General features: G+C 33.4%; 1 protein-coding gene, 1 long non-coding RNA gene and 1 pseudogene across 2 annotated transcripts; 1 reads left to right on the top strand and 2 right to left on the bottom strand.

Annotated features, from left to right (window-relative positions):
- Positions 1 to 268: 268 nt before the first annotated feature.
- On the bottom strand, positions 269 to 4,500 carry LOC127721131 (uncharacterized; annotated as a pseudogene).
- A 5,126-nt stretch (positions 4,501 to 9,626) lies between these two features.
- LOC127722010 (uncharacterized) lies at positions 9,627 to 12,259 on the bottom strand. Its single transcript, XR_007991596.1, has 3 exons — positions 11,841 to 12,259; positions 10,959 to 11,111; positions 9,627 to 10,023 (listed from the first exon to the last, which is right to left on the bottom strand). It is a non-coding gene; the product is annotated as an uncharacterized LOC127722010 (long non-coding RNA).
- Positions 12,260 to 20,511: 8,252 nt separating this feature from the next.
- On the top strand, positions 20,512 to 23,558 carry LOC127721996 (trichohyalin-like). The gene is made up of 2 exons (XM_052228849.1): positions 20,512 to 20,654; positions 21,777 to 23,558. The coding sequence occupies exon 2, from the start codon at positions 21,827 to 21,829 to the stop codon at positions 23,318 to 23,320; it is 1,494 nt and encodes a 497-aa protein (XP_052084809.1). The 5' UTR covers positions 20,512 to 20,654; positions 21,777 to 21,826; the 3' UTR covers positions 23,321 to 23,558.
- The last annotated feature ends 2,301 nt before the right edge of the window (positions 23,559 to 25,859 follow it).

Raw genomic sequence — 25,859 nt, 5'->3', positions numbered from 1 at the left:
AGACTTTTTGTCTCTTTTTCTAAATTGTGTTGTCCATTGTTCTCTATTCCGTATATTTTAGCAACTGTCTCTATTCTTTATAATTTAGCACTCCGTTTTGCTCTCATCTAATTTGTATAGCTTATTCGTCTCTGTTTTGATCATTATTCTCTTTTCCGTAAATCCCATCCAGAACATCATGCTATGGATCATAACAGTTTGTAATAACAATAAAATCACAACATAACATAACATCTTTAAAGTCTAAAAAGTAACCCTATCTGAATAATCAATATGGACCGGAGACATTTCTACCTGTTTCATTGATAGTAAGTTGCTTCGGTCGAATAAATTTGTGAGATATATCAAAAGTAGTTCCACGTACATTAACGTTTATCTCTGACCGACTACTCGTTCCCATTGTTGCAAGAACCTCATACTTTTCATCAGAAGAAACAACCTTACACTCTTTGCATGGTTTTCCATTCTGGTAGACTTCCTTTGTAAAAGTTATTTAATTGTCACTCTTGCCGTCCATCATTTTTCTAAACCATTTATCATCATGTACAGTGCAGTTATTGTTTGTTATTCCAACGGCTAGGGCATTTGAAGTAAAGTATGGTATTGTCCATGCCATAACAACACGTCTGTTATCTAATTTCCAGGATATCAGCCCGCTGCATCCTCTTATACCAATGGCACTCTTATGACTGACCTTACAAATAAAACAAAAAAGTATGTTGGAAAATTGACGATATCGGAAATGACCTATAATCATAGACGCCATAAGTTTTGCATTACGAGGGTACAATTTGCTCAGGAGCCTGTGATTTGTAAGGCATGATTTAAATACACCCAATTTTTCTACCACTTTTGCTTGCTTGATTAATTGATTGGTGTTTAACGCCACTTTCAGCACTACTGTGTTAGTTCGTGGAGGTCAGTTTGTGTTAGTGGAGAAAGTTGGAGTGCCCGGAGAGAAACACCGACCTTTGGTAGGAAAACTGACAATCCTAGTCAATTAAGATTAGAGTCGAGCGCACCTGCCACGTGCGGGATTCGAACTCACAACCTCAATCAGTCAATGTTCATAGGCTAGTGATACAGTAGTTCGACTACTTAGATGACTCGGCCACCAAGACTATTGCTGGACAAACAGTCCCCGATGGCATCACATGCCCAGGATCAAGTCCTTTGATATTGGCATGATTTAAATGATAAAAAAATCAGTGTTTTTGTATTACTGATTATTTAGTTCATAAAACTTTTAAAACGACAAACTTGCATTGGAATGAAGGACATATTAATCACCTAACACTGGAACGAAGGAAGACAAGAAAATACAGACAACAGTAGGAAATATTTGAAGTATTTTAGGGTTCATGCGATTCCCTCAGTGTTTATTTGTTACTTTGATTTGTCTTCTTAAGCGATGTACGAGATTTGAACATCGAAAAACTACTGTCACCATGATTCAAGTGTCCGACTAGGCTGGGTCGATTCAGAACAAAAGTTATACTTTATCCTAGATTTCAAATAATAACATTATCTAAATTCATAATGAATTTGTTTAAAAGAAAAACAAAGGATATGGGGCATCCATCCATGACACAAAATCAGTACATAGATATAAGAAGATGTGGTATGAGTGTCAATGAGACAACTCTCTATCCAAGTCACAATTTGTAAAAGTAAACCATTATAGGTCAAATTACGGCCTTCAACACGGAGCCTTAGCTCACCGAACAGCAAGTTATAAAGGGCCCCAAAAATGACTAGTGTAAAACCATTCAAAAAAGAAAACCAACGGTTTAATCTATATAAAAAACGAGAAACGTGAAACACTTATGAACCAAATCAACAAACGACAACCACTGAACATCAGGTTCCTGACTTAGGATAGGTGCAAACAAATGCAGCGGGCTTAAACGTTTTAATAGACACCAACCTTCACTCTATCTGAAACAATAGTGTAACATCACAACATAGAAAGACACACTATAAAATATCAATTGAAATGGCTTAATTCAATCAAAAGACATCAGATCTGTACTTAGTGTCTTTTTGTTGTTTGGATGTACAAGTACCCGGCCACGTCCACTTGTATTTGTAGTATTTGTATGTTTATCCATCTGATGAGTTAAGCCTCTTTCAACTTATTTTTATAGTTCTTTCTTATGTTGTACTGTTACACCACTATCCCAGGTTAAGGGGAGGGTTGGGATCCCGCTAACATGTTTAACCCCGCCACATTCTGTATGTATGTGCCTGTCCCAAGTCAGGAGCCTGTATTTCAGTGGTTGTCGTTTGTTTATGTGTTACATATTTGTTTTTCGTTCATTTTTTGAACATAAATTAGGCCGTTAGTTTTCTCGTTTGAATTGTTTTACATTGTCATTTCGGGGCCTTTTATAGCTGACTATGCGGTATGGGTTTTGCTCATTGTTGAAGGCCGTACGAGAACAAAAGTGAAAACTTATCGTCATACTAAACACTTATCAAAGGTAGTATTATTAAAAATAGTGTGACTAGGTATAACACTAAATAAGTAAACATTAAATAACAAAAATACATTACAAATTGTATCAACAGGTCAAATTAAATTGAATGTATCAACCAAATGTAACAATGATGTGTCTTTACTGGGTTTGGTCATAAACTGAGATTCAAAGCAATACAGGAATAAATCTGCGTTTAAAGGGGTGCAGTTAGTGCCCATAGGAATACAAGCACAGCAAAAACACACAAAAGAACATCAAAAGAACAACGCTTTTATTGCTATTATCCATCTCAAAATCCCAGTGAGACCTTCAACACGGAGCAAAAAAACCTCTCACCTCACTGCAAGTCTAAGACAGCCCGTAGCACGGCCCCTAGCACCGGCTTGTGCGGAATCCTTTGTCAAAAATAATTCGGATATACTTTATAAGATGTAACACCACCAAATCGGGCCCGGTCAAAAAGAACATACTGGAAAGTAGTACATATTTAAAACAAAGTAGTTCCTACATTTATGATTTCAGTGTTTCGCCTGATTAATATTGTAAAACAAAAGAAATCTTCAAATGGAAACCCGAGCATTTTTAATACACACCTCCTTTCTGCAATTACAAGGACGATAAGCAAGTAAACATTCTATCAATCTGAATAATTGACCTTACCACTGCTTGAACTGATCCTGGTCCAATAGACCTAGGTGGTACTGACAACATCCCTGTAAACATTGTATACTGAGTTGAAAATAACTCACTTTTGGTCCAATTCTCCACTGCCAGTCCACATTTAATACCTGTGTGGGAACGCATCAAACTTTGAAGATCAGTTCCCTTAAGTGTTTGTCCTAAAGTTAGGGATTTTCGCATTGATGGTCCAAATTCATTCCAATCAACACGACCTGAAAATCACAAAAATGAAGTTTCTTATAAATGAAATGTTCGACAGCAGCAAACCTGCATCCACGTTCTGCTTCATCTATCGTCCTTACCAAATTCACAAATATCAATGATAATTCATGTTAACACAGAAGTGCTGACTACGGGACTATAGTCGTCGTTATGAAGCAGATAGTAGTATTCTTACATCGTTAGTGTTTGAGAACACCACACAGTCACTATAGATTAAAAACAATTCCTGAATTTAATCTGTCTTAACAGTTGGAAAATTTTTACCCAATTTTTTCTCAACACTGTCTTAATTTTGTAAAATTATAATTACTTTTCTTAACTTTTTGTCTTAACAGTTTGAACACTGTCTAAAAATGTCTCAACACATTCTTAACCTCTGGACACTGTCTGAATTTGTGTCAACATAAAATTATTCTGAACAGTCGGAATTAACAGTCTGGAATTATCTGAACACACTCTAAACAGTATTAGCTCTGTTCAAAAAAAAGTTTTATAAAACTTTGTTATTTATATTAGTTAATTAAAAAGGAAATCAGTTTCATAACTGATGGTGGATACAGGTCAACGTAAGGGAACGACTCTTTAACTTTGAAGGGGAGTCATGTTTTTTTCTGACACATTTTCGTACCACCCTAGCATCAAATACTTTATTGTACATTTTTTAGGTCGCAACATTAAATTTATATGCCAAAAAAAATCAGAAATCTTTTCCCTTCTGCTTGATTAAACTATTTATTTCTACAAAGTTGGGAATCAGAATATGTTTTTTTTTATTTTTAGAGAAAAAACATCATTCCTCTCCATCCCCCTCAGAATGAAATTGTCATTTCCTAATAGTTTTTTGAATGCCGAGTTCAGAAATTTAGTTTATATTGTTATAAAAGCTTTAAATATTAACACATTGCTTTATATATACAATGCACATGCCTCTCCTTGAAAGTTTATTTTAAGGTTTGTGTCGGATAATTATAAGGTGGTGGTAATGCGTCCATGTATGTTATCTAAAAACATCCCCTCTTAATCTGAAATATCTCACGCGAATCAATGAGAAGAAAGTGTCAACTTTACCTTTATCATTTTGATTTTCTAAATCTTGACAGCTACTGTCCTTTTCCATTTCTTTTTCAGATTTCATTATATGTTAAAACATCGTAAATAATTTGTCGTGATCAAGCCCCAAAAAAGTGTAAATATAGAATCAGTTTGATACGAATTTATCTTATTAGCTTGATAAGAGTTGCACATTATACATGTATAACTGATATCATTTTAGATTTGTAAATGTAATGCATGTAAGTACAATCGACTTAGTAGTTAGTCAGTGCTTCCGCACAAACATGATTTATAACATGCTTTCGTAAATTTTCCGTTGATCAATTTAAAAATTATTAAGAAACTATAAGGTTCTAACTACATGAGGTAGAGTTGACCTTATATTTATTTTGTCCAATCCTTTTTTGGCCCCTTTTGTTCATATAGCTTCTAACTTTTCTACGTATTAATGCACCAATGACTTTTATATATTTAGATGTGAGCGTTTCTGATTAAGGTAAATCCAGAAAGACGCACGAAGTACGTCTAAACAAGTGACAACTCTACGACCGATCCATCTATTGGATCACCAGTGAAGGTGATACACGGCTGAAAACACATATTATGTTCATAATTACTCTAAATATCAGCACAACAATGTTAAATCTGCAAATTTGCGAAAGCAAATTTATGTTCTTCCCTCAACGGGATTCGAATTCATGCTATTGAGATATCGAGACAACACCGCCTGCACTGTGTCCAGCGCTCTAAACCACTCGGCACCCTAGACTGAACTAAAAATTCAGCTTTCGTTGACCTAGTGTTACCTTTCCTCGTCAGTAGAATCTAGAGTTGTAACACACTTACATGATATATTAGGCATGAAGATGGAATGGTTGCATCACACTAAGTGATGGTTATAAAAATAGTTGTTATATTTTATATTAAATATATTTTTGCTATTTATAGAGCACGCATTTTACGAATTAACGCATTACACATGTTAATGAGTAAGGTGTGGCTATATATGATTTGTTATATTAATGGGCGATGACGCATGTCAAAGGTTAGATGTTGACCAATGAAACTTTTTATGGATTAAATATGTCAATCAAATAGTGGCGCACTTTACGAATGCATTGTCAGTTTTTCTTCGACTTCTGAGTGCATGAGTTTTGAATGTCTACTTAGTATATTCAGCCGTTTTCTGTTCATATCTTATGGGCTTTGCACTTTGTTGAAGGTCGTATGGTGACCTATTCTTGTTAATTTCTGTGTCATTTAGCCTCTTGTGGAGAGTTGACTCATTGGCAATCATACCACATCTTCTTATTTTTATACTTATAACAGCAACAGTTCACCTTTTGATCACAATCGCCACTTATATCAATAGAAATCACAATAACCACCAACAAAAAAAACAAATACTTTCCACCACAACAATTACAGCCACAATTAAGCGAAAGCCAGAAAACCATACACAATTTATCCACTTGTTTGTGAGATGAGATCAAAGTGTACACAGAGCGCAGGGCTATGAATATATAAATTAATTCATTAATTGTTGTTTGTTTAACGGCCAGTGACAAATATTTCTTGCATTTTCAAGACGAATACACCTTATCAGCTATTACAACAACAGGTAGCGCGTTGAAAGAGTTATTTACAAGAAGAGAGTATAGCACTGTCTCTAGACGTGATATCGGATTTAACGTCTGCATTCCGACTGGACATGGCTGTGTGTTTATGCATAAACCGCTCAGCCATACGGACGCCAAATGTTAGACAGGTTTTTAATGCCGGAACTGGAGAAGTCCATGGGATGACCATATTTTTATGTCAAAATATAAAGCTAACTAGTTATCAGTGGCGTAGCATTAACTCTGATTTGGAGTAGGAATCAGGGTTGGGGCACCCACTCCCCCTTCCGATGCTGTCAATGTTTTGCGAAAGAAATAGTATTATTTTTATTATATGTAATCAAAGGAGTCAGGTGAATATTGCCTTTTACTACGTTAGAGTCCCGACATATATGAGTTGCTGGGTTACTCCCCTAGGGTATCATTAGTTCAGTCGTCATTAAAGAGAGGCGAAAGATACCAAAGGGACATCAAACTCATAAGTCGAAAATAAACTGACAACGCCATAGCTAAAAAAGAAAAAGACCAACAGACAAACAGCAGTACACAAAACACAACATAGATAACTTAAGACTGAGCAACACGAACCCCACCAAAATATGGGGGTGATCTCAGGTGGTTCGGAAGGGTAAGCAGATCCTGCTCCACATGTGGCACCCGTCGAGTTGCTCATGTAAGTACAAACCCGGTTATAAGTATAATTCGGTAGGTCTCCTTCGGGGAAAACGGGACGGGATTGTAGTTACGACATTTGGAACACATCCGCTTTCATCTGTGAAACGGATATTTCATAACGGTCAACCAACTCGTGATGGCGTCTGTAATATTTACGAAGGGATGATTTCAACTTCAGCACTTGGAACACTTGGTTTAATAGCTTCCTTGTGAGCAGCAACCCTCTATCAAGGAAATCATGATAGGAAATACAAGCCCTGGAATATCGTATCAACTGGGAGGTATATACTCTGTATGCTGGAATGTTGCTACATAGAAATGGAAAGTTCACAATTGGGAAGGTGAAATCATCTCTTTTGTCGTAAAGTTTTGTTTTCAACCGACCCTCATTATCAATTTCTAGATGTAAGTCAAGATATGAGGCAGACTTAACTGTATCTGTTGTATCCTTTATCTCAAGTTCGATGGGATAGATGCGTTCAACATAGTCATCAAATTTTGAAATATTTTGTGAGAGAACATCATCTATATAGCGGAAAGTAAAGTTAGAGGATACTGCTAACTTCTTTTCTTTCTTCATAAGAAGTTCCTGTATGAAGTCAGCCTCATATGAATAAAGGAGCAAGTCGACAAGAAGGGGGGCACAGTTGGTTCACATGGGGTGCCGATTGTTTGTTGAATACACGTCCTCCAAACGTAAAATAAATATTGAGATTTGAGCGTTCCTGGTTAGTGGCGGAATCAGGGGCGTAGAGGTCAAATCTACTTTTTTCATCATCCAATTTCATGTAAGCATACATGTACATATGATTTATGTATGAGAATTAGATATTGAAATCATGTTATAAACAAGGAGGACCAATTTACTATATGATACACCAGAGCTATGTTTTTAAATGTCAATTATAACTGAAATTAAAATTAGATTAGCGTCATCTTCGTAGGGTGGAAGCGTAAGGACAAAATCGCGAGAATGTCGTTTTAGAAATTTGAAAGCAAATTATAAATCCTTTAAGATGGCAAATTTAAAAGATTTTAGCAAAGTTATGATGAACTGGATCGGTCGCTTTTTTCTAGTGGTTAAAATAGCATGTGGCATCTTTAGAAATATTTTGCGCAAGTCAAATCAAAATCGAAAAAATGAAATCAAGACTTGATGATAACCAGCTGTAAAGAGACCGCTGGATCATCTGTTTGAAAGACTTGATGATAACCAGCTGTTAGGAGACCGCTGGATCATCTGTTTGAAAGACTTGATGATAACCAGCTGTTAGGAGACCGCTGGATCATCTGTTTGAAAGACTTGATGATAACCAGCTGTAAGGAGACCGCTGGATCATCTGTTTGAAAGACTTGATGATAACCAGCTGTAAGGAGACCGCTGGATCATCTGTTTGAAAGACTTGATGATAACCAGCTGTAAGGAGACCGCTGGATCATCTGTTTGAAAGACTTGATGATAACCAGCTGTAAGGAGACCGCTGGATCATCTGTTTGAAAGACTTGATGATAACCAGCTGTAAGGAGACCGCTGGATCATCTGTTTGAAAGACTTGATGATAACCAGCTGTTAGGAGACCGCTGGATCATCTGTTTGAAAGACTTGATGATAACCAGCTGTAAGGAGACCGCTGGATCATCTGTTTGAAAGACTTGATGATAACCAGCTGTAAGGAGACCGCTGGATCATCTGTTTGAAATTTTTGCTGACTTTATTGTCTTTGCTTGACGGCAGATTTAAAAACAAATTTGTAAGTATGAACTGATTTTTATTTTAATATAAAAAAAACTTAAGAAAAGGGGATTTCCGACATTGCGATTGTTGTGGACCGGGAAACAAATCCAGGAAGCACAATAATGACAATTGAATCACAATGATTATATAGGCTAGCAATGATTTGTTCCATGATATGGAAGTTGTTAAAATATTATGAGGGTGAAGATTAATTGTATCCTTCTTATTCTATTTTTAATTATTTGACAGAGGCACCCTTTTCTTAGATTTTTTTAAGGTTCGTGCTGCTCCATTTTTAGTTTTTATGTAGTGTTTTGTGTACTTTTGTTCGTCCTTTTTTTTTTTTCATTTTAACCACGTTGGTTTCTGATATTCTTCGACTTATGGTCTTTGGTAACCCCACTGGTGTCTTTGTCTCTTTATTACAAGAAATTCCACAAATAATTTAAATGACGAGGGGGCCCATGTATAGATAGGTACCATGTCAGGTGATTCAACAGTGTATTTTCGTTTAATAAATATTAAAATAATAAAATGATTAAAGTTACAACAAAGCTTTTATATTAACACACGGCGAAGAGTTCGTGCTTAAGAATTATGTTTTTTTTAACTGAACATACACGATAACAGCATGAAACCGTTATAAATAATTATCTTGATTTTTATTTCACAAAAAATTAATACAAATCTTCAAATGTTGAACTCATTTTGATAAATATGGTCTTAGTTGCAGATCATTGATATCCTCTTTTAAATTTACTTACACTATGTTTTAACGTGATACAGTTTGACAGCTATAAATAAGTAACTTACACTTTTCTACTAAAACGCCTAGATTGACAGTTTTTATTGGTTTTATTTTGTTGGATTGCTGTCGTGGAAAAGTACATCTCGTCGTATTTTTCTAATCTTATTATATATCTAGCGGACCCCCCTTCGAATCCCCGTAAAAAAATCAAAATCTACCAAAAGCAAAAACTGCCTACGGCAAAAAAAAAAAAAAAAAAACAAATCACACACAAAACAAAAAACAGCACAACACAAAACAAGCAAAGCAAGGCAAATCAAATCAAATTAAAAAACAAAAAACAAAAGGAAAACCTTTTTTGATAAAAAAAAAACCCCATACTTTTACTTTATTTGATATATCAGTAAAACACATTAAAAATTGTTGTTTTTACTTATAAAATAATTTACAGCTGTATCAGTAAATAATTTTTAACACGCTCTATTACAAAATCGAGAAGTTTTCTGTATGCCATTAATTTATTCTTGCTTGGGATCTGTACTTTGGAATGCAATTAAACTGTCTGCAATTAAATAAATGTATTTAGCTCCAATCTCTTATGTCTAAATTCTGACGTGTAGTTCCACATCTTTTTAACACTGCTTGCAATGAGGAATATACAGAATACGTTCATAATGCCACCAACGCCACATATAATGGCGGAGTACGGGAACTGAAGAGGATTAGCCGGTATACCAACCTCGTCAAGATTGGTATCGAACCGAACATATCTGTGTATCATCTTTCCAGCTGGTAACCATATCATTATGCCTGCAGATATATTTATTAATATTCAAAATTTTCATCGTTGTTTATTATAATAAAGAGATCGTTACAATGGATAAAAATATGGTAGATAAACCATACACAAAACTTACGAAGCTTTTTTTTTTATTAAAATTGTACGTAAAAAAATGATTTTATAACTGGAGGAATGAAACTACATACATTTTGGGTACTTTATTATATACTTAGTAGTAAATACAGGTAAACTGTATGTGTAATACAATCAATGACAATCGCGCTGTATCAACCATCCGTGATGATATCGATATCAGTTCCGGTAACCAAAACTTTATCAAACCCTTAAACTCTATGACGTCACGTAATCGATATCAGTCACGCTTGTAAAGGCTATCCCAAACCCCTAATCTGTATAACATCGGATTACAGCGGAAACATCTTGAAGTATATAATAAAGTGTATATGATATGACTTTTTTCAATATCACACCCTATATCAACCCTCAACCAATATAATCCCTCAAGCAGAGCTGTTGGGATTATATTGGCGTTTCGGGTTGATACTGGTGGGATATTGAAAAAGCCATATGATATTCTCTATTTATTCCGATAATAGAAAATGTATAAATATATTAAAAAAAAGTATAAAATTAATAGTGACGATTGCCAATTATATCACCTGGAACTGCTGAAATGTATGGATAAAAAGTTACACAATCATCCTACGATTCCCTAGAAATCATGGTTTCAAACTCTCCAATAACAAAATACTTTGAACTATTCATTGTTTTTAAAATCATAGAAAACAAACAAAAATCACGACAAACATATAGTTTCTCAAAACAGTTACTGGTAACAAACGTTATTTTCCTTATATGTGAAATACATTTTGCTTGAAATAAAAAATATAGAAGAAACATTATTATAAAGAGTGTGTTTAAATAAAAAAAAAAAGAAACAAACCTGAAAAAAGGAACATTAACGAAGCTGCAAATCCTGTCAGTTTGGGACTCTTTTCCTTGATATGAAGAAAACACAGGATGCATGCAGAAATGCTCAAAAGGATTCCGCAACTGGTATACATTCGGAACTCTGTTAACCCAGTCATGTCCATGACTAAAACAGATACAATACTGAAAATTTGTGGGAATATGAAAAGGAGATTCGGGTTGAAACTCAATAAGATAGCATCTGTACAATATAGTTTGACCCTTAAACTAATATAAAGGGATCTTTATACGGTCTCAAACAACGATTACTAAAATTTGGGATTAAATCGTACCCACGTGTATTGTAATATTTGCCGCCGTAAACTTAAATATATATCATGTAGCAATGATATATGCCTTTTGTTGAAAAGGAACGGAATATTTTCCGCTAGACATTCAGCAAACAAGAATCTAAGAATAAAGATGGATTTTAAAAAATTCCAGTACAGGTGTATACAGAAGGTTGAGAGCCCTACAATGAATATAAAAAATGAAGATAGAACTTGTCTCAGATTGTTTTGCGGCTTAGCATAGCTTATTCATATAGAATGTCTGAAGCGTTATTCTTTATCCACCTTTAACAGTAACGCTCAAATTCAACATTTGAAAGTCAATGATGAACAATTAACCGATAACGAAAAAAGCTATATCTACACATGAAATACCCAAAAGGGACATGTGAAACAACATTTGTCTTTTTATTTTTGGCATGTGCTATTTTAGGCAAGGAATGGTTTAAGTGTTGACATTACCTGTAATACTGGTAACTGAATTTGCAACAAACTAGTAATTGTATCATTTCCTACATATTTCTTACAATCAAACCATCGTCTATGATAAAGGTTTAAGTACTTACCATTTACGTTGTACATGTATGATGGATAAAATGACGTACCACAGCCATCAGTGGTGCACATTTGTTGGAACCAAAGTCCTAGTCCTATTGAGGTCATAGAAATATTTGTCCATGATGAGTCAAAAGATTGTGACCAAGCCGAATCAGATATTACTGTCCAAAAAGGAGTGAATGTTCCTGTTATTATCAAGATGGTTGCTAGGACACCAGCAGTCAGAGCAATGTGTGCATACATTTCAGCATTATAGAGACCTTAAAAAGTCAGAGCAATATGCTGTTCTTCAGTAAAAAACACATTGTATAATACTCATTACTTTATTGTGCTAACAAAAAATTATTAGATTTGAGACATGTAAATCGAGTAAACCTACCCCATTTCCATTCTCAATTTTATTACAAAAATTATAACGTTTTCATTTATTTCTAGTCTTTTCTTAAAACGTTTGATAAACATTACTAAGCGTAGTCGAACTACCTAAGCCTTAAATTATGCTTTTGAATTATTTTATGGGGTTATAAAATGAAAACTGCAGCCTTTACACTTTGTTGTGGGTTGTCATTTGGAAACGCAAAACAGCGGGTGTTTTTTTATTTTTGATGGAATTTCAAATTACATAACAATTTTTTTTGTGTATGTGCTTTCTATTTAATACACATTTTTCTTCATTTTTCATTTCACTTTACATGCCGTCTACTTTTATTGTCATCTGATTCTGATTTCGGACCCCCATTCCCCCAAAACGCAGTTACTATCCAAAATGAGAAACCTGGCACTTCTTAACGTAAACAAAACTCGGGTCCAAGATACCAGCGGCTCTTTTCACAAAAAAATCTTAAGAGTAAAAATACTCGTAAGTCATACACATTTCAGTATAACTTACGATCAATTTAATCGTAAGAATTTTTGTGAAAAGAGTCAAAAAGAGTTACAATGTTTTACGTCGTTCCTCTACACCAGACTTACCATTGACGTTAGATTCAGAACAGTCAGAAGATCAATTCAAATACAAAGTTGACAAGCATTAAAAACTTTCGAAAATTTCAAAAAGCTGTGCCTAATACGGCTTACGAAATCTATGTCTGTATAAAGAAAATACTTACCGTCTCGAATAATTCAAGATTTTATGTAACAGTAAATTTACAGAACATATATAAACATATCAATAACATTTCATGTCAACTAAAAAATATTTTCTTTATCAATCTCCAGAAATCTAAAAAATTTAAATGTCTAAAACAAGACTTATCATTGTTTGAAATTGATAACTTTTGTGCGCAAAAAATTAAAAAGTCTTGCTAAATTGTGTTTACACGTTCTGTATATGCATATTAGAAAAAAAGTAACTATGAAATTAAACAATACGTACCCTTTGATGTCAATGTTTACTATATAATGACAAATAATGATCGGATTATTGATACAAATCTATTCACATTAAGCAATGTGACCGGAGGATATTTTGGATACATTCCATCCGCGAAATATTAGATCAACGTACGATAACCTCAAATATTTTGTTATTTTTCTACAATTTGCTGCTATCAGGAATATCACAAACACTAGTCTCAAAATAAATTTGGTTTTGCTGACGTATATCGACTTTAGTTTGTATACTTTAACTGTTTGTTTATTATAACAGATTTTTTTCGTAAAATGAGTCTACAATTCTAAACATTTGAAGAAAAAAAAACATACGTCATTTTTTCAGTATGTAAGCAAATCTGTTTATTTTTTTTTTTAGTTTTTTGCATCATAAATAAAAAAATAACTTTTATTATCTTTTATTTTGATCCTTAACGCACAAACTCGTTTTTATATAAATGTAAGTTAATTCATTGCTTTTCTTCATCATATCCAAAGGTACATTTGGTAATTATATCGAAGATGTGCGATCTCAACCATCAAGGGAAATTTATATGCATAAGGTCAGACCAAATACATACGGACGTGCATTGCACGGCATCATGTTTTTATACGTCAGCTAACACATACTTTGATAATAATAAACAGCTAGGCTCTCCTCTTAAGGTCATGGTATGTTGTGGTCGTTATCTGTCTATCTTTGTTAATGATAACTTTAGTTTTAGAAGATTTAATGCTGATAAAATAAAAAGATTATGGATCGATCCGTTCCTGGAAAATAACCAAAATTAGGCGAAAAATGGTTTTTGAAACTAATTTTTATAATGGTACATGTGTTTTTTTGTTTTTTTTCAGATTTTTATGCAGTTATAAGCATACCCTAACACCTGAAGTCTCGTTATTCTGTATCAAAATTAATATAAGTACAGGTGCGGATCAATAATTTTGAAAAAGTTGGAGCCCCTGGCAAGCCAACGTTTGGAGTTATACTTGCGTTTATCATATATGTAGCTCCATAAGGGGGATTCCGAGCCCCCTGCCCCCTAAATCTGCCTTTAATGAATATGATATGATTTTTTTCAGATTTACTTTTGTTTATTCCTAGATACATCTATACACAAGGAGTAAAATTGGAATCACTACGCAATTATCAAAATTTCGATTGTTTAGGTTTTGTGTCTATTTTCTTTGACGTCCTTCGGAAAAACTACCTTTTCATTTTTAATTCCTTTCGATGTTAGTTGCTTGATGCTGAATGCTGAAGTGGTTTTCCAAATAAAATGACAGAACAAATATAACATAATTTATATAATACAGATTTAATTCAGAAGTGAACAAACGTATAAGTAAAGCTTAGAACTTTGGATTTTTCAGGAAAAACTAAATCCAAGTCTTGTTAACATAGTTATTTTCGCTGACACAAATGAACGTTCGTAGATTAGGGGGAAGATTGAGCACCGGCAAACATGTTTAACCCCAACATATTCCGTATGTTCTTGTCTCAAGTCGGAAACCTGTGATACAGGGGTTTTCGTTGTCGGCAGTCATATTTGTTTTCTTTAACTGTTTTATCATAAATCATGCCTTTGGTTTTCTCGTTATAATTTTTTCAACGTTTTGTCATGTTGAGACTTATTATAGCTGACTATACGGTACGGATTTTCTCATTGTAGAAGGCCGTTCTTTAACCCATAATTGCCTACATCCACGACATATTGGTGTCTGGTAAATAGTTGTTTTTATTGACAATCATACAATATCTTCTTTTTTTTTTAAAAGGACTCACACTTCAACTTTTATTCATATTTAAGGTTCAATTTTCATGAATTGTTTTGGTTCAGATTGATTATGATGCTTCCGGGTTGCATTGTTTTACGCAGAGTGAACATACGTTTGCAATTACCAGGACAAAAAGGGGTTAATATGGCGGGGTAAAAAATAACTCTGTATCTTCCTTAACATTAAAGCCTGATTTTTAATTTGATGCGGTATTTACTTGCAACAATTTTCTGATAAAAGCAAACCCTGTTTTGATTTAGGCATCCTATGTGCTTAAACTATAGATTCTACCAATTCATTGAGATTGACATAACAAAATGAGAAACAATTCAAGCGAGAAAAAAAACAACGGTCTGATAAATAACAAAACAATAAACAGAACATTAATATTATTAAAAATTAAAATGTTAAACTAAGCACCAAATAGTTGTATCCTACAGTTTATGACGTCATGCATGCAAAGTGAAAAGTACTGCAGTCGATATTAGAGTTTAAAGTAAAAACATGCCTTTGTCTGTATAAACGAACAGAGATTTATATTGTAAAAAGAAGGAGCTTTGCGGTTTTATGTTCTCTTTAAATAACAACATTTTTAGAGGGTCTAATCTAAGGTTTTCAACCATCCTATGTGGGTGCATGACGTTTTCTCTTTCACCCGATACAAAATGCAAAACCACTTAATGTTATATTTCTTATTATTTTATGTGTATCTAATGTTTTACTTTTAGGTATTTTGTCGTTAGTAAATATGAATATCATTGATGATTTAGGATTTTTATATTTGGTTTTACCATTTCTAAATTCTGATGTTCACTAGGTAAAAGGGAGGTATTGACGTATTCTCAATATAACCTTGCCACATGTCACAAAATCTTAGGGGAAATCATCGAATGACGTTATTTAAGTTTTTGTCCGATTGGGAATTTGATGACGGCTTTTTAAATTAGTTTATTGAATTCATTCACAAACTTGTTGGACTAGTGGATGTCACGAGTTTTATATTTGGATCGAACCTCCTTTTTTTTTTTTTTTAACTTTTATCACAGTAAAACGTATTCATACAAAATATCAATCTTTATGAAAACATAATAAGTAGTTATCATGATTGTAAAATAAACAAGTAATAGATTAATAGTTTTTTTTTTCTTGTGATATAATATGTAAAAAGATTTGAATTTGGACTTGAATTCGGAAACTAAAACTCATCTATAAAGATCCATTCATAACCTTTACACACCACACGAGAAACCATGTATACTGATTGTACTTTAGTCTGGTAAACATTATTTATTAAGTAATTGTAATTGGCTTTTAACTAGCTTTCAGTAACAGCTAGTACTCTTATTTCGGTGCTTTGTATAAATTGTTTTTGTTTATCGTACCTTCTTTTGAGTTAGACCAATTGCAACTGATTTTTACAGTTTGTTTTATGTTGTGCTGTTACACAACTGTCCCAGGGTAGGGAGAAGGATGAGCGCTCACAAACATATTTAACCCCGCCATATTTTTTGTGTGTTTGTCCCAAGTCAGGTGCCTGTAGTTCAGTGGTTGTCGTTTGATCATGTCTGCCATATTTGGTTTTAGTGAATTGTTTTGTTATAAATTAGTTCGTTAGATTTCTCGTTTACAAAAGTAAGAAGATGTGATATAAATGCCAATGAGACAACTCTCCACCATATTATTGTATTGTTTCATATTTTTCATGTATACGGTATGGGTTGTTTTCATTGTTAAAGGCCTATAATTGCTTACATGCACTTCATTTAAACTCTGGTGGACAATTGTCTCATTGGCAAGCATATCACATCTCCTTATTGTTATATCAGAAGAAAATTTGGTAGACATAAATAAATGTTGAATTTTGAGATGTACAATTTTTGATAAGAAAAATATTTTTTTCATCATTTACATTTTTTATTACATATCTTTATAAGTAAAATATGGAAAACAGACCACAGTTTCCAGTAGGAAATTTTAATTCAAGTACAGTATTTGGAGTATTGCCATCTTAAAATAAATAGAGTTATCTTTCTTTCAACTAATTATCTTGTATCTTTATATGTATCACTACACAATAAATGTATCCAGTGACCTGAGGTGTTTACTAGTATTTAATTATGCGACGAAAACAACCTGTTCAACCCATACGCACAAGTTAGTACCTTGTGCGCACAAGTTGTAATCTTATTTTGGGTGGCACTCCAGAGCTTCCTTAGGTTACAATATACCGTTTTTTATCTATCGTTAATTAACAACGAATATAAGTAAATAAATCCTCAGTACCGAATCACAAGAAGATAAAAGGATAAAAAATTGAAATATGTTGTCATATAATGATCTACCTTTTACTTTTATTGCACGAAAACGCGTAAAGACAGACAACTTATGAAATTGCAAAGCGCTCTCGGTGGCTTTGTTGTTGTTTTTTTTTTAATTAAACAGCGTGTTAAATTTTAAAGATATATCTAAGTACTAGTTTATTTTATATAAGCCTTCTCCTGTCATCGAAAAACGAACGGACGAGACAAGCAAATACGTTTAATGTTTTATGTAATATCCAAACAAATCTAGAGAATCCATTGTAATCTGCTTTGTTTGAGTAAGTTTACAATGATAAAAAATTGCAGTACAAAGAGATAGGGCCAATATACTCATTATTTGTTTCACTTGCAGGGTTAGAATAAACAAGTTTGTGTGACCGACTAGATTTTGAATCGTAAAGAGTCTTTAAAATACACTGAAAAAAGTGTCAACTATTTGGCATATGTCCATGAAATGAAACTGTTCAATAGCGTTTTACAGTAATGTTGAAAACATATTAAATATACTTTTTATAAAATTACATGTCTTTTGTCTGAAATTTCGTATCGAAGGACATCCTTAAACAAATAAATCAATTTGTTTTTGAAAGAAAAATACAAAAAAAATTGAAGAAATGCGTTAATTTTGGCAAAATACTGACATTCGTGGTTCTGAATTTGTATCAATGCCATTATTGTAAAAAAAAAAAAAAAAAAAAATGAAAAAAGAGTAAACAAAAAAAGGTGATTGTTTTTCTATTTTCCTTGATTTTGGAAGAAGTTTTCACAAAATAATTTATTAATATATAAATAAATACAACAACACAAAATTAAACTAAGCCTTATAATATTTTTTTAAGGAAAGTTAAATGAAAATCTATGAAGTTTTTTTTTAATAGCATAACTTGTATACATTTTGTTTATTTTCAGTCGATTAATTTTGAATCAACCCCAACAATGTTGTAACGGACATGTATATTGTTTGTCATGCGTCAAAGAATGGACTAGACGGGGGAACAAAACGTGCCCTACCTGTGGAGCACAGGCTACGTACAGTGATAATACTGGTTTGAGAAATAAAATAGAGAGCAAATATGTACGATGCGAGTCTTCTATGTGTGCATGGAAAGGTAGACTTGAAAGTCTTAAACATCATGTTGCCGATTCTCACCATTCGTCAGAATCCAGCGTTAGTACCGAGAGAGACACGTTATCAACTGACGACCGAATAGAATATCACAAAGTAGCTAAGGAGGTTGACAAAATACACCATTTGAAAAAGGAGGTTGTCCGGCCAACGACGGATAAAAAAGATGGAAAAGATTAAGAGACAAAATGTGTTATATAGGCAAAGCGCACAGACGTTACCTCCTTTAGAATCAAACACTTCTCGTTCCGACAATTACCGACCACTTACGGATATAACCGACAGGAAAACGGACAAATTACCTGCGATTGCATTGCAACAAGCACATACTAACAGAGGGAACTTCTACCAAAAACTGGAAGATATTGAAAATGTCAAGCAGAAAAAAAGGTCAGATTTATTTACCATGATTACTTCATCGTATTATAGTTTATGATTTGATAAAAACGTGTATGAAAAACAATATTAAATCATACGGCGATCTTACAAAAGTATATGATCAAATGCTATTCCTTTGAAGAACTAATGATCATTGGTATATTAATTTTCTGAGACGATTGCGATTGCAAGTTTCGTGCATAACGTTCAGGGACAAATATTTCTTGTTTATTCAGGAATCGAAAAAATAAAACAATGAATCGGTTAATTAAAAGAGAGGCATGAGATAATAAATGGATATTCAAACTTATAATTCGAAGATAAACTTACATGCGGTATGGGCTTTGCTCACTGTTGAAGGCCGTACGGTGACCTATAGTTGTTAATTTCTGTGTCATTTGGTCTCTTGTGGAGAGTTGTCTCATTGGCAATCATACCACATCTTCTTTTTTATATTAACAAAGCCATAGCAAAAAAACGAAAAACTACCAAAAGACAAAAAGCACTCTGCACAACACAACATAGAAAACTAAAGACTGAGCAACCCCACTTCAGATCCTGCTTCACATGTGACAAGCGATGTGTTAGTCTTATAAATTGCGTTGTTAAGTTATATCAAGTGATCAGGTATCACACAATGGAGGATTGGTAATTGACTCGATACATGTAATGTTGACAGGCTATGTATGGCTTAAGGATATGAACGACTTAGACCACTAGGCCACTGAGGTCCCTTAACGTCTAGGAAGGTGACACTCTCACAACACGAATCCTCCGATTTAACACCCCATTTCGAGAAGACTTGGGGAAAAAAGTATTCAAATTGTGTATACTCCTATACATTAAGATAAAAAAGTAACAAATACTTTAAATACCTTATATTACGTATTTCAGGGAAATAACACGAAAAAAACTGGAACAAATCGAAAGTCGAAAAGTTGCAGAAAGGCACAGTTTATACAGAAAAATACAAGACATTGAACAAAAACAACAGGAAAATAGATATAACTCTGAACAAAGAATTTTGCAAATAGAGAGAAAAATGAGGGAGGAAAAAGATGCTTTTCAAAGGAAACTTTCAGAAAAAGAAAAGAAAAACAAAGATGGACACGCAACATGGCAGAGACATATAAGTGTGATCAAGGTCAAAATGAAAATGATAAAATGACCACTCATAATATGAAAAGTACCATCAAACCGAAATAAAAAAACTGGAAAATCTTTGTTTTTCTTTTTTGGATGAATCCGTCTCCAGAAATAGTCACGGTCCTTCTTATTGTAATGGCCAATCTTTCTTCTAACTTGAACGCTTTTGCAGAATTTATACTTTCGATTTATTAGTGAATGCATTGTCGTCCATAATATGCGTGTAATACTTGTCACTTGACGTAAAGCAAACGGCTATTGATTTATACAACCTTTGGTCTCAAGCACACCTGAATAGAATAGTCATGGACACAATAGTATGGAGGAAAATATGTTGAAGACTCAAAATTACTTTTGAAATATCTAGTCAGTTATAAGTGCTTTTATTTAAAAACAATATTCGACAAATATATAATATTTAGTTTCAGATTGCTTTAATTGCTGAAAACAATTGTTTTTTTAATTTAAACTATAATTGTCTTTTTGACTATGTAAAGTTATTGGTTTTTGTAATTATACCCTATTATAATTGTAAGATCGATTCGAAAATTCATTATTCATGCAATTCAATTATACATGAAATTATGTTGCTTATGTTACGAAATGTATGACAAAATTTAATCATTGTAGCTTTGTGTTGAATATTTTCACTATCAATGAATCTTATCAAAGACTATATAAATATGGACTTGATTTAAGAGGTAAGCAGTTGTTATTTATGATGATAATATGATAATAAACTATATGTCTTTCTATTCGTTTCCCGAGTTTAGTTCTTTATTCGTTTATTAGAAATTTATCAAAATTTATCAAATGTGTTTTTGGATAAGGGAAATACACTTTGAACAATCTCTTTGTTTTCGAATCTGGTACAATACAAGTTATTAAACAAACTTTTACAGTTACAGTTTTACAAAATGACATTTGAAATGATATCAAATGAACATGGAGATATGATGTACATACGTCAATTAGACAGCATCCCAACGATACAAACAAGAAATGAAAGACATTGAAGTCAATAAAGATTCTCCATTAAGAGGCAAGTGTCTACATAATATTTCAACCTCTCAATCGTTCCGAGTGTAGAAAAGTTTAACAGTGACTTCCCAAGATCACATGCGCTTGGGATATCGACCACTCTTAAAATTTCCACTTTTTTGTTGTTGTTTCTGTTTAAGTTAACTCTTATTTAATTTTCTTTATATTTAAACTTATTTCCTCTTACTATACTTGTTTTTGCTCATATCCGTGCAATCTTACAATAACCGTGGTTTATACGTAATGCTCCTCTAATCCTGGAAAATAAAAGTAGAGTGACAGCACGTATAAACTACAGATATAGTAAGAGTGTATAGATAAGATCAAGACGACATAAAACAAAGGACAGTGAGTAGACATATTAAAGAAAATTTAATAAGAAAATCTTAAATGTAAAAACATCAGAAGAAGGAGGTCTATGCCCGAAGCCCCTGTGAAAAATATCTTCATCAAAGCCAAATTCCTTTAATAACAAAATCATCAACATAATTAACATAATTATGGACAAGCACTGGCAAGATACATTTTTGTTGTTGGCTTATTGGCCAGTGGCAAATATTTCATGTATATTTAGGACAACCTGAGCTAGACACATGCTAATAGTATATTAAAAAGGTAGATACAAATGTCATTTTCCCGTAAACAACAAGTAGCATCAGACAAACTGATTTGAAAACAAACTATATAAAGACAATACATAAAACTAAATGTATTTTCAAATTAAACGAATCCTATCTTAGTGAATGTAGCGAATTTATTAACAAATTACTTATTTTATCCAGGGGATACACATTATTTAACCGAATGATATGAAAGACATTATGTAAACAAAATGAGCGATCAAAGAGAAACAAGAAACGTGGAAAATGGAAAGAAAGAAGAAGCACGTGATAAGGAAGTTAGTTCAATGCATTTGAACGACGATATTACAAACCAAGAGAATGCTATCAAGTCAACAAACGCGAGTATAGATGAGTCGAAATCTGGACACCAACAGGCAGGACGAAAAGACGAAAATACCAATGATAAAAATGAGGAACTGAAAGAAAACATAAATAAAAAGAATAATCAAGAAAGAAACGATTTGGTATATAGTGGCTCTGCAAATGGAGCTCATCAAGTGGCGGGAAGAAAAGACGAAAATAAGAACGTCAAAGATGAAGAAATTAAGGAGAACATAAACGAGAAGGACAATCAAGACGGAAAGGATTCGGTATATAGTGGCTCTGTAATAGCAGCTGTTGGCGTACAAGGGAAAGACCCGCGCGATAAAGGGAGGAAACATACAGAAAATCATCTGACAGAGAAGGATATGATTCGTGTCAAAAATGATGATCAAGAAAATACTTACACTGATAATAGAATATTGCCTATTACTTGGAAGAATGAATTATTTGAACAACAAAATAGTCGGATAGTCGGGACAATACGCAATCTTGAACCAATCACTTCGCATATCCGAATGGAAGAAATTCAGTGGCAAAGACTATTGGAACGGAAGTTGACAAGAAAAAATGACGAAAGGGAACTAGAACAAAGTTATAGGGACGAAATTCAAACACAAATCAGAAAAATAGAGAAAAAGAAAAAGACTGATAATTTAATGCTCAAAAGAAGAATGGTTGAATTTGAGAAGAGACGAAGAGCAAACAATTTTGCTTTTTGTCGAATGCTACAAAGAAAGGATAAAGAATTCCAAATAGAAAATGATGCTTTACAACAAAGAATTCTTGAAATCGAGAAACAAAAACAGAAGAACGTTGAAAAATTAAAAACCAGAGTTAGTCACCTCGAAGAGAAGAAACAACGAGAACAGGAAGTCTTTCTACAGCGTATGCAAGAGTTGGAACACAAAAGAGAAGAGGAGTTCGAAGCGTCACAAAAACGTTTTCAAGAAATTGAAAAACGCAAATATAACGAAAGAAAAGCTTGGCTTTTACATGTCCAAAAGATAGAAGGATTGAAAAAGGAAGTTTTTAAGAGATCCGTCCAGTCCTTAGATTGCGAACCCAGATCAACTGATACATTTGAACAATCACGTGACCAAGAAGTATTACATAATCAGAACATCGTTAAGAACGTGAAGGACCAGGCAAGAGTCATGGAAAATGTTAGTACTCAAAACATACAACGTACCTTAATGCTTCCTAAAATACCAAAACGTGGGCTGATAGGTAAGGTTAAAACGGAGGGAGGAAAATCAAGAAAGAAAAAGGAAAAGAATTATGGCGATTTAAGTGTTACAGCAACTGAGAAGTCTTTACATAGTGGAAGCATACAAGATGATACTGAAGATTTAAGACAAAATGTCACAGTATCAAATTAAACTGAAATAATTACGTTTCTAGATTACACAGCATACCATTAATCATTGTATGTGACACTGTATGCATATAAGTTATTCCTAAATCAACCATGCTGATTGTCAAGACTTTGCATAATACAATTTAACCTTTTATGTGTATATATAGTAGTTATCCCCATATCAACATGCTGATAATATAGACTCGAAGAAAATTAACCAAGACACTGTTAAGACACTTCTATATTTTTATACTGATTTTCTTTTTTACATTACATTGCATTGTACATTTGTTAAGGAAGCATTAAATATGAGTTATTTCACAACGGTATGATCAGTATAGCCGACAGGTTATCATCAGAGAGAATCCAGTTTGTCATTTATAATTCTAATGAATTGGCACAATTTTTGAAGTTTAGATTTCTGTATTCAATCATTAAATCATCGTATGTGGTCTAGCATTGCTTAATCTTAATTTTCGGTGTCATATTTTGTTAATTTTGTTTGTCTTTTTGTAATGTTTTGTTATACTATTCCATGGCATCAAACTCCGTACAGTGATCGTTTCCGTTCCGGAACTATTTTCCTTTACTCCATCAATGTGTAGAGTAGTATGCGGATCGGAGCTGGAACTGCCGGGGAGTTTGCCATGGCATTTGAAGAGAAAAAAAAGGTGCGGTCCCATGCAGGACAAATTGTTTTACGCATAGTGTCTAAGAAAACAAAGCATTAACAAAACAATGTATGCGAAGATGTACAGTTTAGTAACGGATAATATTCGATTGTTATTTGTGAATTATATTTCATGCAAAGTCAAAAAAAGAGGCGAAAGATACCAGAGGGACATTCAAACTCATAAGTCGAAAATAAACTGACAACGCCGTTACTAAAAAAAGAAAAAGACCAACAGACAAAAAATAGAACACAAAACACAACATAGAAAACTAAAGACTGAGCAACACGAACCCCGCCAAAAACTGGGGGTGATCTCAGGTGCTCCGGAAGGGTAAGCAGATCCTGCTCCACATGTGGCACCCGTCGTGTTGCTCATATTAGTACAAATCCGGTAATAAGTCAAATTCGGTAAGTCACATTCGGGAAAAGGGGCACCGGATTCAAAGATATACAATGTATAAGCAAATTATATCGTCTTTCCTAGACTCGGATGATTTAGAGTTTGACGTAATGCACAGTCACGTGTCTATTGTCTATTGTTGACCTCTGAGTGTCTTGTGGTTTTACATATTCTACGACCTGAAAGTTTCAAATAAATTGGTATAAATAAAATTAGGGTTGTTTTATATGTGTAGAAATTATTCAGTACCAAATAACATCGTCAAAAACATATTTCTACAAGCTTGAAATTGAAAATACAGCAATGATATGGACTTTAAATTCAATTTTACCTGTTGGGTGAGAGTCATGCTCTATTCTCGTAAAAGAACATAATTTTTTTTAGCGATTACTCTTTGATAATTCCCGAAAGGGCTTCAAAAGAAGAGTTTTGTGTCATTTTTGCATGAATTTTATCGCCTTAGCTCTAACACCATCGCGAAATTTAATGAATTGGGAACCTTCAAACCAAATTATCCTCAGGATCATAAAAAATACCGAAACACTGCCGTTAATTGAATGTTTATAACCTCTAGAAGTGGTAGTGCAACAGCGGATGAAGTGGTATTAAAACAGAGAATCTGTTTCAAGGTGCTTTGCTAAACTTTCTAAACTATGTCAGGGTAGCCTAGCAGATCTAGAGAAGACGTTCCCACTGGTTTTCAGTTCTGAGTTTATCACACATCACGTGATTATAGAACAACATGCATCAGGTAAGTTGGAGACCAAAATTTGGAAAGAAATATACTAAATATAAATAAGAAGATGTGGTATGAGTGCCAATGAGACAACTCTCCATTCAAGTCACAATGTATAAAAAGTTAACAATTATAGGTCAAAGTACAGCATTCAACACGGAGCCTTGTCTCACACCGAACAGCAAGCTATAAAGGGTACCAAAATGACTAGTGTAAAACAATTGTTTGAGAGTATAAAAACCAAAGGGCCTTACAGATCGGGTTTGAGGCAGTTGGTCTATCAAATGTACTCGTATTCGCTGATGAGAGTTTGTACACATTACGCTCGATATAAAACTATAAAGAATTTGAAGTTTCGAGACAAAACTTTAATATAAGAAATAATTTGTACGTCTATAAACTTATGCAGCCGAATTACCTGCAATTATGTTCTTTTGTGATCGCGCATTTTCTTTAAAGCCTATACACGTAACCGTCTGATTTTATTTGAAAACATCAGTCCCAACAATATATCTACAGGAATTGTTCCATAAGAATATTTTGCAGATTTTAAAATTAATTTTATGATCGCATGAAGACAGATATATAACTTCTCTGTTCTTAATTATACATACACCATTTTGAAGACACATTATCAAAGTCATAAAAACAGTTATTATAAAATTTAAGTGTCTAGTTACCAATGATCTTCTATTTTATGAAGATTTTATGAACAAAACACAATTATTTCAAAGATAACAATAGCAGTAAGT

This window comes from Mytilus californianus, unplaced genomic scaffold (assembly GCF_021869535.1).
Source record: "Mytilus californianus isolate M0D057914Y unplaced genomic scaffold, xbMytCali1.0.p SCAF_12, whole genome shotgun sequence".
Taxonomy (NCBI): Eukaryota; Metazoa; Mollusca; class Bivalvia; order Mytilida; family Mytilidae; genus Mytilus; species Mytilus californianus.
Note: the sequence above shows the minus strand (reverse complement) of the source record. Positions and strands in the feature narration are given on the sequence as shown.